Source organism: Aotus nancymaae, unplaced genomic scaffold (assembly GCF_030222135.1).
Source record: "Aotus nancymaae isolate 86718 unplaced genomic scaffold, 86718_ANA_hifiasm-v0.15.2.pri h1tg000089l, whole genome shotgun sequence".
Taxonomy (NCBI): domain Eukaryota; kingdom Metazoa; phylum Chordata; class Mammalia; order Primates; family Aotidae; genus Aotus; species Aotus nancymaae.
The window spans coordinates 9,356,001-9,369,883 of record NW_026988504.1 but is presented as its reverse complement, the minus strand read 5'-3'; the positions used below and the strand labels follow the sequence as shown (position 1 = coordinate 9,369,883).

At 54.8% G+C, this 13,883-nt stretch overlaps 1 protein-coding gene across 1 annotated transcript in view; it reads right to left on the bottom strand.

The window, feature by feature from the left end:
- SDK2 (sidekick cell adhesion molecule 2) overlaps window positions 1-11,064 on the bottom strand; it is a 316,185-nt gene extending 305,121 nt beyond the window's left edge. The window contains exon 1 of the mRNA XM_064369185.1: window positions 10,698-11,064. Within this exon, the coding sequence (XP_064225255.1) occupies window positions 10,698-10,761 (64 nt within the window). The 5' untranslated portion in view covers window positions 10,762-11,064. The remainder of the gene's footprint in view (window positions 1-10,697) is intronic.
- Between the last annotated feature and the right edge of the window lie 2,819 nt (window positions 11,065-13,883).

Below are 13,883 nucleotides of genomic sequence, written 5' to 3'. Positions count from 1 at the left end.
GCTAAAAGGCCTGGCCCCAAAGGACCCAATAAGTGTCTTCCTTCGTGGCCTCTGAGGCCCACACAGAGTCATGAACTTGTTATCTTTCTCTCTGACTTCACTATTACCTCCTTAGCACCCTTAAAAGAGTTAAGTGTGTTCATTCAAGAAATAATTTATGTCTAATACCTCGGTCCTTGTGGATGAAGGGTTATTATCTAAACTCAAGGATTTCACAATTAAAGGAATCAGTTACATGCAGATATTAAAAGATAATTCAGGATCGACAGGCCAAAGTGCCCAGCGAGATATCTAGACTGGAGCACCGAGGAGGAGGAGTCCCAGCTGGGGGTCAGGGATGGCTTCACACTGGCCTGTCTGGGGTCAGTGGAGAAGAGAACAGGGGTTTTAAAGGGGAGAAAGGAAGGCAGCCAGGGTGGGGAGGGTGGTGGGAGCTTGGTGGAAGGCTGGTGTGGGGACAGGCGGAGGCAAGATCACAGTGGTGCGTAGGGCCAGATTGTGGAGTTCGCCACTGAATCACACCGTGGGGACGCTACCAGAGTTCTGAGAGCAACAGGGTGATGTGACAGGTCTTAGCATCCAGACCCTATCACTAAGACCCTGTGGACATCAAGAGGGGGCTCCACGTGTCCTTACAGAGAGGAGAGGCCATCCCAGGCTGCCTCCTGTGTCCTACTCCTGTGCCCACCCAAGCTAAAGGAGAAGCCCGTGGTCAAATGAGCCTACCCTGGTCCACCAGCCCAAAGCAGCACTGAGAACAGCTCCTGAGTGTGGGTATCTTGGCCAGATCGAAAGCAATGGCCTGGGAGGCAGCTGACCCGCATTCATCACCTCTTTCTTACAAATCAAGCGACCTCGGCAAGTTACTTAATGTTTCTGGACTTTCATGCTCACAATACGAGTAACGTTAATACTTTCCGGCCAACCGCCTTCATAGACTGGGGTGAAGAGCAAATGGGGTGTCTATGAAGGCCACCCACATACATTGGAGATTTTATGAAAGGATCCAATACAACCCTTCACCTTCAGACTGAACAGCTGGTGATAGCTTAATAGGTGGGTTCTCTGTGCCATATTTGCATTTTAAGCTGGAGACAGAGAATGTCTTCACCAAATAAATGAATCCCTAAAGGCAGAAGTTTAGATGCCACTGGCAGGTCTGGGAAAGACAAAAGGAACAAAAGCCTCTGGGGCAGGGACACCTGTCAAATTGCAGGCCCCAAACTGACCTTGCTTCCAAGATAAAGATACTAAGGACCATCACGTGACAAACCCCTATTCAGTGTTTATGACACACAGAGCACTGTATCCCAGGAGCTTAGCACAGCTCGTTAAACCTTGTCACAACCCAACTGTTATCCCCATTTTACAGATGAAGAAACTGAGGCACAGACAGGCTGTGTAACTCATCCAAGGTCACCCAGGCAGTAAACCACAGGTAGGATTTGAACCCAGGGAGGCACCTGCATTTCAGGTTTCTATTTTTTTTTTTTTGAGACAGAGTCTCACTCTCTCACCCAGGCTGGAGTGCAGTGGTGCCATCTCAGTTCATGGCAACCTTCGTCTCCCAGGTTCAAGAGATTCTCCTGTCTCAGCCTCCCAAGTAGCTGGGATTACAGGCATGTGCCACCACGCCCAGTTTATTTTTGCATTTTGTATTTTTAGGTGGGGTTTCACCATGTTGGCCAGGCTGGCCTCAAACTCCTGTCCTCAAGTGATCTGCCCGCCTGTGCCTCCCAAAGTGCTGGGATTACAGGTGTGAGTCACTGCGCCCGGCCCATTGCAGGTTTCTCAGCACTCTATGCTTTCCCTCCTGGGCCCCTGCTGCCACTTTCTGCACTGGCTCTCACAGTTAGAAGCATCAAATGAAGCATCGGCTCCAGATTCATAAGTACCTCACATTATGTGGTGACAGTCCAATTGTTCAGGTGCCCAGTGGTATTTTTGACTTTCACTCAGATTCTAGGTAACACCTCTGCCTCCCAGATCTGTACCTCCAGGGAGGTGCCAGGGGGAGGGGAAGTTTCCAGAGTCCTGGCTCTAGCAGGCCCTTAAGAGTCACTGGTGTCTGCCCCAGACACCAAATTCCCTGAATGGGCCTCGTTATGGCAAATAATATTTCCTTCCGTTAAGACTGTCACATCATCAAAATTTCATCACCTCTCTGGGTCACTAAGAGCTTCCTATGTGGCATTAAACTTTAATTGCCTTTCTTCCCCTCAATCTCCCCACCCTCACACCCCGTTCAATTTAGAAGGCTCTTGTGTGGCTCAGTTACTGGCAAGCTGGTGGTGAATGCCCCAAGTACCTTAAGGGAACTCCTCAAACAGCTCTGGGGCATCCCAACCCCAGAGAAGGACGGAGACAAGGAGAAGAGGAGAAGACCTTTAATCTTCTGCCAAGTTAAGGCCCAGTGAGGACACAGCCAGGGTGGAGGCAAGAGACAGGAGGATCAGAAGGAGGAGGAAGAAAAAGAACAGGAGGAGGAGTTCCAAGGCCTCTTTCCAAATTCTACCACCCTCCCTGGACCAGCCTCAGTCTTCAAACAGCACAACTGTCTGGGCATCTCCCTGGAGAATGGCCATCTCTCCTTGGGAAGACAGTGGCGTATGCTGTGGAAGCCAAAGGCAGCCTGGAGCAGAGGAAAGAGAAAAGACGTTGGGACCAGAGAGCCCTGAGTTCAAATTCTGCCTCCTGAACTTCCCTGCTAGAGGGCCTTGGGTGGTTAATCTCTCAGCCTCAGTTTATCTATATGTCAGAGTCATGGGGAGGACTGAGGCAGATGATGGCTATAATGTACCTTGCCATATCTGACAAGCAGAACTGGGCACCAAACCTGAGCTCAGGATGGAAGGAAAGACAAGAAGATTCTAAATTGGGGAAGAAGCAAAAGAAATTGAGGTGAGCCTGGTGTGGTGGCTCATGCCTGCAATCCTAGCACTTTGGGAGGCCAAAGTGGGTGAGTCACTTGAGGTCAGGAGTCTGAGACCAGCCTCGTCAATGTGGTGAAACCTTGTGTATACTAAAAATACAAAAATTAGCCGGGCGTGGTGGCACATGCCTGTAATCCCAGCTACTCAGGAGGCGGAGGCAGGAAAATCATTTGAACCTGGGAGGCGGAGGTTACAGTGAGCCGAGATTGTACCACTGCACTCCACTCTAGGTGACTCTGTCTCATAAATAAATTTTAAACAAGGTGAGAAGATACGGAAGATATGGGTGAAATATATAGCAAAGATACTAGAGAAGAAAATCTGTCTTAATGCAATCAGATTTTGAGGGGCAAGCACAGAAGTACAAATAAAGTCATTTATTAAATATTCTCAGTGCTCTATGTGTACTATCTCATTTAAGCCTTGGAAGGCTTTTCTCCTTGTTTTACAGACAAAGAAATAGAGGTTGAGAATGTTAAATGACTTAACCCAGAGTGCCACAGATAGCAAATGACAGAGCTTGAATCAAGGTCAGCCCAATTCCAAGGCACTGATCCTATACATACCACTTCTCAACAGCTTATGGGGAATGAAATAAGCCTCTGAACAAGGAAGTAATAGCACAGACTGGGATTCTGCTTTAGGAGTGTGTAAAGTAAAAATGTCTTGTGTGAAGCAACCCTCTCAGTGTTTTCTCTGTGGTTGTGAAGGAACACTAGGCATTGCCAGTGCATGAGATCTGGTTGTCTTTTTCCAGCATATGAAAGCCTGTACTTCCTAGCTCCCTTGCCATTGGGTGGGACCATGTAATCCATTCTAATGAATGGGCTGCAATCAGAAGAAACACAATCTAAGGAATTATTATTATTATTTTTGTGTGTATGATGGAGTTTCCCTCTGTCACCCAGGCTGGAGTGCAGTAGTGTGATCTCAGCTCACTGCAGCCTCTGCCTCTGGGTTCAAGCAATTCTCCTGTGTCAGCCTCCTAAGTAGCTGGAATTACAGGTATGTGACACCACACCTGCCTAAATTTTTTAATTTTCAGTAGAGACAGGATTTCATCATGTTGGCCAGGCTGGTCTCAGACTCCTGACCTCAGGCGATCCACCTCCCTCAGCCTCCCAAAGTGCTGGGATTACAAGCATGAGCCATCGCACCCGACTGGGAATTTAAGTGTTGATGCAAGATCTTCCTCTCCCTTCTCCTCTGGAGCAGCATTAATCAAGGACCCTGTGTATTTCAAATGGTGCATCCATGTATGGATGGCATTAACCCCCAAACCTTCTATCACTCCTCTCAATTCCCTTCATGTCATAAAGTTGGAGCTCAGTTGATGGGACTTCAGTAAAGACCCAGGGGCTGCCCAACCCAGAGAGCAGACCTGCTAGGGGCAGATTCATCTGTCGGGCCAGAGTCAGGAAGAGCTGGGAAAACAGCCAGAAAATCTGAGCAGAAGCTCCTGTCTCAATGGCAACACTATCCCATTCCATGGGTACATCTGCTGGAGCTGCTGGAGGGCAGGGCTCCCACTCTTGAGGTGCCTGGCTGCTCCATGCACCGAGGGCTACATGGCATGGGGTGTGCTGGATGTACAGAGACCAGAGGCATTTCACAAGTCAATCAGCTGTAGAGATCAGGCGAGCAGCCTGGGAGGAGGAGCTGGTAGGAATCAGATGACTGAGGGCTATATGCCTCCAGTAAGTGTGCGTGCGTGCGTTCGTTCATTCATTCATTCATTCATTCATTCATTCCTCATATTATGCTGACTCCTTCTATGTGCCACGCACTGCCCTAGTGGCTAGGAATATACCAATGAATGAAACAAAGCCCCTGCCCTCTGGAGAGACCAGTAATAAACAAACAAGTCAATATATGTCAGCTGGAGTTGAGTGCAATGGAGAAAGTGATGCAGAGGGAGGGGGTGGGTGCTGGGAGATGCCACGTTATAGGATGCTCCCAGATGGATAAGAGACATTAGAAGGAAGTCCCGGAGGAAACAAGGGGTACTTTGCAGATATCTGGGAGGTGTGGGCACCATTGATGGAAAGGCAGGAACCCTGGTGAGTTTCAAGAACAACAGGCAGTCAGTGGTGGACAGGAGTGAGTGCAGGGGAACTCACATCATATTAGGGGAGATGAGGGGAGAGAGAAGGCTCATGTCTGGGGAGCAGAGGGGCAGTGATTGGGATATCCTCCTAGCTTGTGACAGACACATTATAAGCAGTTAACATTTACAAAGGGCATTTTCAAAGTGATCTGGACAGTCTCATTTGGTCATCCAAGACAACTCTGTAAGGTAGATACAACTTTGTTTGTTTGCTTGTTTTTTAATGAGACAGGGTCTCGCTCTGTTGTGCGGGCTGGAGTACAGTGGTGTGATCCTAGCTTACTGCAACCTCTGCCTCCCAGGTTCAAGAGATTCTCCTGCCTCAGCCTCCCGAGTAGCTGGGACTACAGCCTCCTGCCACCACGCCTGGCTAATTTTTGTGTTTTTAATAGAGATGGGGTTTCCCCATGTTAACCAGGCTGGTTTTGAACTCCTGACCTCAAGTGTTCTGCCGCCTCGGCCTCCCAAAGTGCTGGGATTACAATTGTGAGCCACTGCCCCTGGCTTGTAGATACAACTATTTTTAACTTTACGCATTTTAAAGACAAGAAAACAAGTTCAGCTGAGCATTGCCCAGTGATGGAAGCAGGATTCAAAGGGGCAGAAGCCACACTCGGAGCAATTCACCACGTCTGCAGGAGAAGGGCCTGCCCAGGGCTCCCTGGGCTCAGCAAGAGGCTTTTTGGTTCAGGCACCGGGCCCAGAGAGTCTGAGGGGACAAGCCCCGCAGCTCCCTCTCTCCCTTCCCCCGGGACACTGAGCAGCCCTCGACAGTCCCTGCTCAGTGCTGCTCACTGGCCCTGCCTCCTGCCCAGCACATGGACAGCTGGGGGTGGGACACCTAGGGGAGGGGGCACCGGGTGTCTCGGCAACAGGCTTGTTTTCCTTTCCATTACAGGCAGTGGGCCACAGCCGCCAGTTGCTGCTGGCCCATTTGTTGCTATTGGCATCCCAAGGCCCCAAATTATGATGACTAATTCCCACCGCTTTAGGCAGCTCCAGGGCTGTCTTCAGCAACGCGCTCCAGGGGGAGCAGGGTAGAAACCCCGCAGGGAGCACAGTAACACCAGACATCAATTCCAAATCAGCCTCCTGCCTCCCAGAGGGGCTAGGAGTCAGGAGGGACAGGGAGTGGGCTCCAGCCAATCAGAGGAAACCACAGGCAGATCCTAGGAAAACCAGCTACAAGGAGGCCAATTTCTTTTTCTTTTTTTTTAGCAGAGTTTTGCTCCTGTTGCCCAGGCTGGAGTGCAACGGCACGATCTTGGTTCACCACAACCTCCACCTCCCGGGTTCAAGCGAGTCTCCTGCCTCAGCCTACCGAGTAGCTGGATTACAGGCATGCGTCACCATGCCCAGCAAATTTTCTATTTTTAGTAGAGACGGGGTTTCTCCATGTTGGTCAGGCTGGTCTCGAACTCCTGCCTTGGCCTCCCAAAGTGCTGGGATTACAGGCGTAAGCCACAATGCCTGGCCAAGGAGATCAATTTCTTCATCAACATAAAACATAAAAACCAGCTTTTGTCGAGAGGTAGTGAGTCCTCCATTATTAAGGGTATGTAAGCAGAAACCAGATGGCCTTGTGGGCAGAGGATGGTCCTAGATGACATTTCGTGTGTCTTTCAAGTCAAATGCAATGATTCCCATGAGTCCTTAGGATAGAAGACAAGCCCATTCTCCCTTTCTGGTTAGCTTACAGCCTGACTGTGTCCTGTGGTACAAAGTCAAATGCAAACCAACATGCAGGTTAACACTTCATTTTAAAGTCAGCCATTCAGGCGCTGTTTAAACAGAGGATCGCTGTAAAGAATTTGGCCTCCTTCCCAGCCTCCTTTCCCTTGTAGAACAAGGTTCCTGGCCCCTATGACGGCCTTCTAGTAGAGGACACGAGGGAGAGACAGTCAATAAATATTTGCCCAACAAATGCATGAAGCGGGGGCGGGGGGTGTGTTGGGGGGGTTGAGGGTGGGATTTCTGAGGCAGGTGTCAGGCAGCCAGCAGAATACAGCCTCTGGGTGGGGGTCCTAACTCTGTTCCTCCCTGGCAGGGGTGATTCTGTGCAGCCAGTGGAAGCACCAAGCTGTATCCCTTGTCTAAACACTGCCAGAATGTTCCAGACTTCCCAGCTGAAGCCAAGGGGTACAAAGGGTGAGGGAAAGAGGGGCACAGGAGAGCAGGGACACCCCCATTCCATTCTCTAGTGGGGTTTTTGATAGCTGAGCCCCAGGCAAGCACGACACTCGGCCTCCTGGTAATTAGCAAAAGGCCCTGATCAATAAGTTATTTTTTGCTGTCAGTAATTAATAATTACAGCTTAGCCACACCATGTAATTAAACTTTCATCCGCTCCCTCGTGTACTGTTGGCTTTTATTGTGATTAGCTCCCAGCACTAAATTCTCTCCCTTTGGAGCCTTTCAGGAGCCTCTAGAGCTGGGGGTTCCAGTCCTCTTTCAGGGTTTTCCCCACTGCCTTGTTCACTTGGCTCAGATTCCCTTCCTTCTGTTCTTCCCCCAGGCATGAGTCCCTTGAAAGAAACTTCTGGACCATCTGGTTGGACTCCTCCTGCCCTCCTCCCAACCTCTCAGGCTGGCCAGGATGACCTCCAGCAGTAATCAAGCTTCCAAGCACATGAGAAATCTCTCAGAGGCTCTTGTTAAAAGACTTCCAGGCTCACCCAGACCTTTCCAATCACAGTGTCTGGGAGTGGAGCCCAAGAATCTGCATTGCCACAACTCCCTGGGAGCTAAGTGCTTGAGGACCACTCTTGGAGATGCAGTAATGTGGCCATGAAAAGAAGTTAAAGAAACCTCCTGGGTAAGGAAAAAGAATTCTAGGTCTTATTGGTGGGTGGCAGGGTACCATTCTTCATGGACTCCTAGCTTAGCGTTAAAGCCATCATAACAGTAGTAATAACTGCCATGTATTAATACCTTCTGTGTGCCAGGCACTGGCTGGGCCCCTGTCCCCGGAATACCTTGAATTCTCCTAGCAATTCTATAAGGCAAGAGCTATTATTGCCAAGGTACCGATGAGGAAACTGAGGCTCTTAGTGGCCAAGAGTCTTGCTGAAGCCCTCTGCAGCGAAGCCGCAAAGCCAGATCATGAGAACCCGTTCTTTCTGCTGCCAAAGACAATGCTCTTCTACAACCTCACCGCACTTTGCTTGGGAAATGAGTTTGAATCATGTGACCCATCGGGTGTCGGGACAATGGTAAATGTTAGCTTTCAGTATACCCAGGTGATGTCTCTCAGATCCAGCACCTAAGAAAAGCAACCAGGCTAGGCCCAGATAAAATCTGGTGACAGTGGCCAATATGAAGTTTGTCTCAAGGGAAGAACGATTGTTTGGTCCCTCGTTCTCTGCCATGCCTGGAAAACCAGGCTTGTGGGCTTAGAAATGACAGAGCCGGTGGCTTCGGCTACCCCCAAAGGATTAATGTCATGGCCTGAGACTGGGAGAAACTCATTCTCTAACCCCAAAGCAGATAAAAAAAGACCCCATGCCCTAATCCCACCCCCTCCAACACCTAAAGCCAGCACTGCCCAAGCCTAGGACCGCCTTCCCACAATCCTCTGCAAGTTTGCTGCCGGGGACACACATGGCGGGAGAGGGCCCGATGCTGGAAAACACTCTCGGAGCCAGAGAACACGAGCAGAGCAGCAGGGACCTGGGCAGCCTGACATGCAAAAAGGCAGCAAACAAGAAAGGCAGAGAGGAAGTGAATCAATCAGAGAGACCTTCTCTGCTTCTGACAGGGGAGCCCCTCCTGCAGGAAGCTCAGGGGCAGGGGGCCACCTGGCCTTAACGTTAGCAGGAGGGATGAGATCTTGGCCTCAAGTGAATGGCACAGGTGTAGAGGTGGGGCAGGAAGGGCCATCAGGTGCCCTGGGGATTCCATAAGGGCCTGGTCCTAGATAAGACAAGAATTGGTGAGCCACCTGCCCAGGGAAACCATGAAGTTAGAAGGGTCCAGACAGATGCTGGCATCCCTTTCCTCCACGCCATCTAGGCTTTTGGCTGGTAACACTGGTTATCTCAGAGCACAACTGTGAGGCAGCTCCAGGATGAAGGACAACCCATTCCTATTCGCCAGCATCAGGGTCCTCCTGGGACCCCGCAAACAGGTGCCCCAGACAAGGAGACTCCAGGCGGCTGGTCTCGGTTTGAGGGAGAGGGCTCAGAACTCACCTGGTTCCAGACCTGCCTCTGCCCCCAGACCACAGAGTGGCCTTGGGCAAGTCACTTGATGCCATTTGGCCTCAGTTTCCCTATCTGCTAAATGGCTGCTAGAATAAGACGACCTCTGAGCTCCTCGCTTGCTCCAAGATTTTATGATAATCATAAAAATAATAACTTTTATTACCTTACATTTATAGGGCTCGTTACAAAATTTCTAAGTGCTTTTACGTAAATTACCTCGTAAAATCCTCCCCTCAGCCCTGTGAGTGAGAGCTGATTATTTTCATCTCTTTGATCTTGGCTCTCTGGATTGCCTGACGCTGGGCGCACGGGGGTCTCTTCTTCCCAGAAGGTTTGGAGGGCCAAGAGGCGGCGTGGGGAGTGGGTTGCAGTCCCCGAAGTCTGGCCCCCTCTTGAGCTTGGGAGGGTGAAAGCCTAGCCCTGCGAGTCCTGGAGCTCAGTCCAGGCTCCGTCTCCCTCCACCCCCAGCAGGCGCCGCTCGGACACCGCTGACACCACTGTCTGGCTCGGCGAACCCCAAAGGCGAGGAACCGCCGGTGCAGCCGCCCTTCCCCGCGGGGACCTGCCCAGGGACCAGTGAGACGTCTGGGCATCCACCCTCAGGAAGCCGGCAGCGCAGGTCACGTCTCGGATCCTTCGTAACAGTCCCAACCCCAAAACCACCAGCCCTTCTCCACCGCAAGGCTGCTCCCGGCAGCCACAGGTCACAGCAGCGAGCGGCTGCACAGACTATCGAGCGAACCTAGGAGGCTGAAGGCAGGGGCGGGGATGCTGGGTGCGGGTGGAGGGCTGGGAGGGGAGGCCTCAGACCCTCCCCTTGCACCACCCCCCGGTGGGTCCACGGCTGCACCCGCTATGCCGGTTCCAGGCCCGCGCAGCGAAGCACCCCCGCCCCAGCGGCCGGCCGGGCAGCCAGGCGCAGGCTCCCGTACGTGGCCACGCCGGGCGATTGCTCTCCCTGGGCGAGCGACCCGGCACCCAGCGCCCGCCCACCCCTTTCCCTCGCCCCGGGGACGCCATCGCCTGCCCGGCAGGGGCCCTGCCCTTCCCCGCAGACACGGAGCAGGGAACCAGGAGCTCAGTCTGGGGAGCTCAGTGGAGCCGAGCGTGGCGCCTGGCACGGAATGTCGCACCCCTCCCCAGCCGGCGCAGGGCATCCACAGCAAACGGGGGGAGGGGAGCGCCCCTCCCACCTCACCTTGGGCTCTTGTCTGCCTCCCCAGGTCATCACCACCTTCCCCCATTCCGAAGCCACAAGTCTCGGAGAGACTGCTCCACCCCCAAAAGAGCTCCAAAACTCGGGAGATGGGGGCGTCTTGAAACTCCCTGGAGAGGGCTCTGCCGCGGCTAAGCCGGGTGCCCGGGAGGCCACCGTGAGGCCGGCGGGCTCCCGCCGCCCCTACCCCGCCCCCTCTCCCAGCTCCCTCCCATCCCCACGTGGGGGTCCCTCCTTACCTTGGGCTCCGGCCGCGCGGATCTGATGCAGAGCCAGCAGCGTCCAGATCCAAAGCCCCCACATGGTGACCAGCCTGGAGGGGGGTACTCGAGGTCTCCCTTCCCTCCGCCCTGTTTTATAATCCTGGTGGGGTCCGGTACCCCGTGGCTCCGTCCCGGGAGACAGTCAGTCTACGCGGCTCCGCGCCCCGGGCGTAATAAGCCCGGGAGGGGCAGCGCTGGCCACCCCAACCTTTCCTCCTCCTCTTCTGTCCTAGTCCGAGCCCGGCAGCGCGCCGGGAAGGCGAGGGGCGAGAAGGCAGAAAGAGGCCAAGCCGCCCTCTCCGACTAGGGCGCTTCTCTCCCTGAGCACCCCAACTCCGACTTCACCCAGGCAGGGCGGCCTCTGCGATCCGGCCGGGTCGCCGGCCGAGCTCCGGAATAAACTGACAACTTCAGGAAACTTCCTCCCGTGGCCACGTTGCCCGCCCCCCGCCCCCTCCCCGCCCCCTGGTGGGGTTCTCCCGGCCAAGGCAGTCACCGCCGTTCCAGGCGCCGGGCCCCCGGGACCCGGCCCGAGCAGAGCGCGGCGGCAGACGCGGGTGCGGGGGTTCTTTTAGGGGCGCCGGTTTCGGGGGGCGCGGTGAGCATAGCGGTCCGAATCTCCCTGGAGCTGAAGTTTTCTTCTCTCTAACTTTGCAGGCGGCATCTGGCGGGGCCGAGCCACCCCTCTGGGCTCCACCGCCCTCGCGCCGAATCCGGAGACTCCGGGTCCCCTCCCGGGGCGCAGGGGCCGGGCGCGCCCTGGGCTTCGCGCCCAGCCAGCTAGCAAACTTTGCGGGTCTCGGAGCCGGGCGAGCAGCCTGGAGCGCCCATGTCCGCGTCGGCCGCGGGGCGGCAGGGGCGGGTGCTGGGCTCCGCGACGCGGGCTGTGGCCGGCGCCCGGGCGCGGAGGCTCCTGCCGGCCCGAGGATGGAGACCGGCGGTTCTGCCCTCCGCCGCGCCCCGGCCGGAGCTTTCAGGGAGGCGCACTGAGAGCCCGGCGGGCAGCCCCGGCTCCGGGGACTCGGCGCTCCCTCGGACGCCCGGCGATCGCCGACCTCCCTCCCGAGCCGGAGGAGCAGCGGCCGCCCCAGCGCCTCGGCCGCTGCCGCCGCCTCTCGCCGAGCCCGCCGCCCTCCGCTTCCCGGGCTCGGCGTCCTGAGAGCCGCTCCTGCCTGCGCCGAGCCGGAGCTGCGGGGGCAGCGTGAGCCGGGGACGAGCGCGGCGGAGGCGGAGGCGGAGACGCGGAGAGGGGGGCCGAGCGCTACCCCCGTGGCCGCGACTGGAGAGCAGCCTGCGCGCCGGGAGGGGCGGTGGCGGCGGAGGCCCCGAGCCAGGCCCGGGAGCGAGCCCCGCAGAAACACAATCCGGCTGCGCGGCCGCGGGCGCCCACTGGCTCCGGGACCCGCCGGGGGGCAGCAGTGCCAACCTCCCGCCGCGCCGGGAGAGATGCGCGCGAGCCCCTCCGTTCTCAACCCAGTCTGTCCTTCCAGCCTCGCCCGCACCCCTCTCTCAAATGCCTTACAGGACCCACAGATTCTCCTTTAGCCGGGACCCCCAGCCTTCTTCCGGACATGGAGTGATGGGGGGGCAGGGGCGGCGGTTGGGAAAAGGGATTCGGTCCACCGGTTGATTCCAGTTTCTCCTGCCCAAGTCAGGCGCTCCGAACTCTGGAGATGCTCAGGGCGGAAAGGGAGACACGGGAGGCCTGGGACCTGCAGAAGCCCGAGAAAGTGAAGTTGGTGCCAAGGCGCGTGCGTTCTTTGTTTCTTTTTTCTTCGGAGCTCGGCTTGTAAAGGGTAGAACGGGACATTGGTGGAGGAATTCAAACAAGTGAGGCCTGAGGCGTCCTCTGCTGTGGCCCAGAGCCAGCACGTCCTCCAAGGAGCTCAGCTGGAGAAACTTTAAGGGGACTTCACCTCGGTGGACTCTCCCCGCAAACAAAAATATAAAAATAATATTTTGCCACTGCGTTGGCATAAAGAAAAGTATAATTAATATTGCATAGTAAAACATGCTGTTCAACCTAAAGCTTTACTTATTTTTTCTGGTTTTAAAAGAAATGAAAACATGTTCACGGGCCCCCAAAAGACGATGGGCCCTGGCACTGGGCCTCCGGTGCTTAATGGAGAAGTCGGCTCTGTGTGTCTGATATGTTTTCTGGGAAACAAAGAACTAGTGAGACCCTCCACCGTTTACCACAGCGCTTCCCTCTTCTCTCTCTCGTGTCCTGCTTAGTCTGGGCCCCCACTGCTGTCTAGCCTTTCTGATCCTTGAAGTCTAGGACTGTCACTCATTGATTGCCAGCTCTGTCCCACCCCAAGGACACCCCTTCTGATTGCTGTGGAATAGGCATAGCCACTGCAAATATTTCCTTACATATCCTCATTTCACCTGCTTTGGAAGAAGAACCGTGAGCATTTATTGAAAATGTCTGAGAAGCTGGCCTGCCGTCCCTATAGCCCTTCAATCACCTAATTCAAACAACGCTTCCCCCCGCCCCCCCCCCGCCCCCGCAACCCGTGCTACATCCCCAGCTGAAGCCCTTCTGGCTGGCTGATTGGTAAATGGGAGGGCTTTGGGGGCAGGCAGCCTAGATGGTGGCCATGCCACGCCCACCTGCTTAATGACGTCCAGATGTGACAGTACACACCCTCTGCGTACTCTGAATGTCCCCAGCTGCGAGCTCAGGCCCTTCCCAGACTGTCAGGAAGAGCACTGGTCTTTAGGGTGCTGTTACACTGTTCGCTCACAGAGGGGGCCTGAGAGCCGTATTTGCGGAGAACCTCTCCTCTCTCTGAGGCCAGATAGCAGAAAGGGCTGCATCTCTGTTTACACCACAGAGGGTGGGAGTTCGTGTGGACACAAATGGCTGAAACCTGGGTGGATTCTACCCTAATCGTGCTCAATTCCCAGAAGTCCAGCAGCCAGGAATCTGAGCTGCATGCGCCTCGGGCCTCGAACAGCGTCACTCCCTTATTAAGAGGAGGCCTCTTGCACAGTCTTTTGAAGGCCTGCAAACCTTCCTGTGGGAGTTTAATCCCTAACATGTGGGACAGGGGGCCCACCAGGGGCTGGGGTGAGGAAGGAGGTTTCCTTTTCTTTGCTGGAAGTCTCCAGGCGTGCGTGCAAGTTAGAGAAGAAAGGACATCACTCCACCTGCAG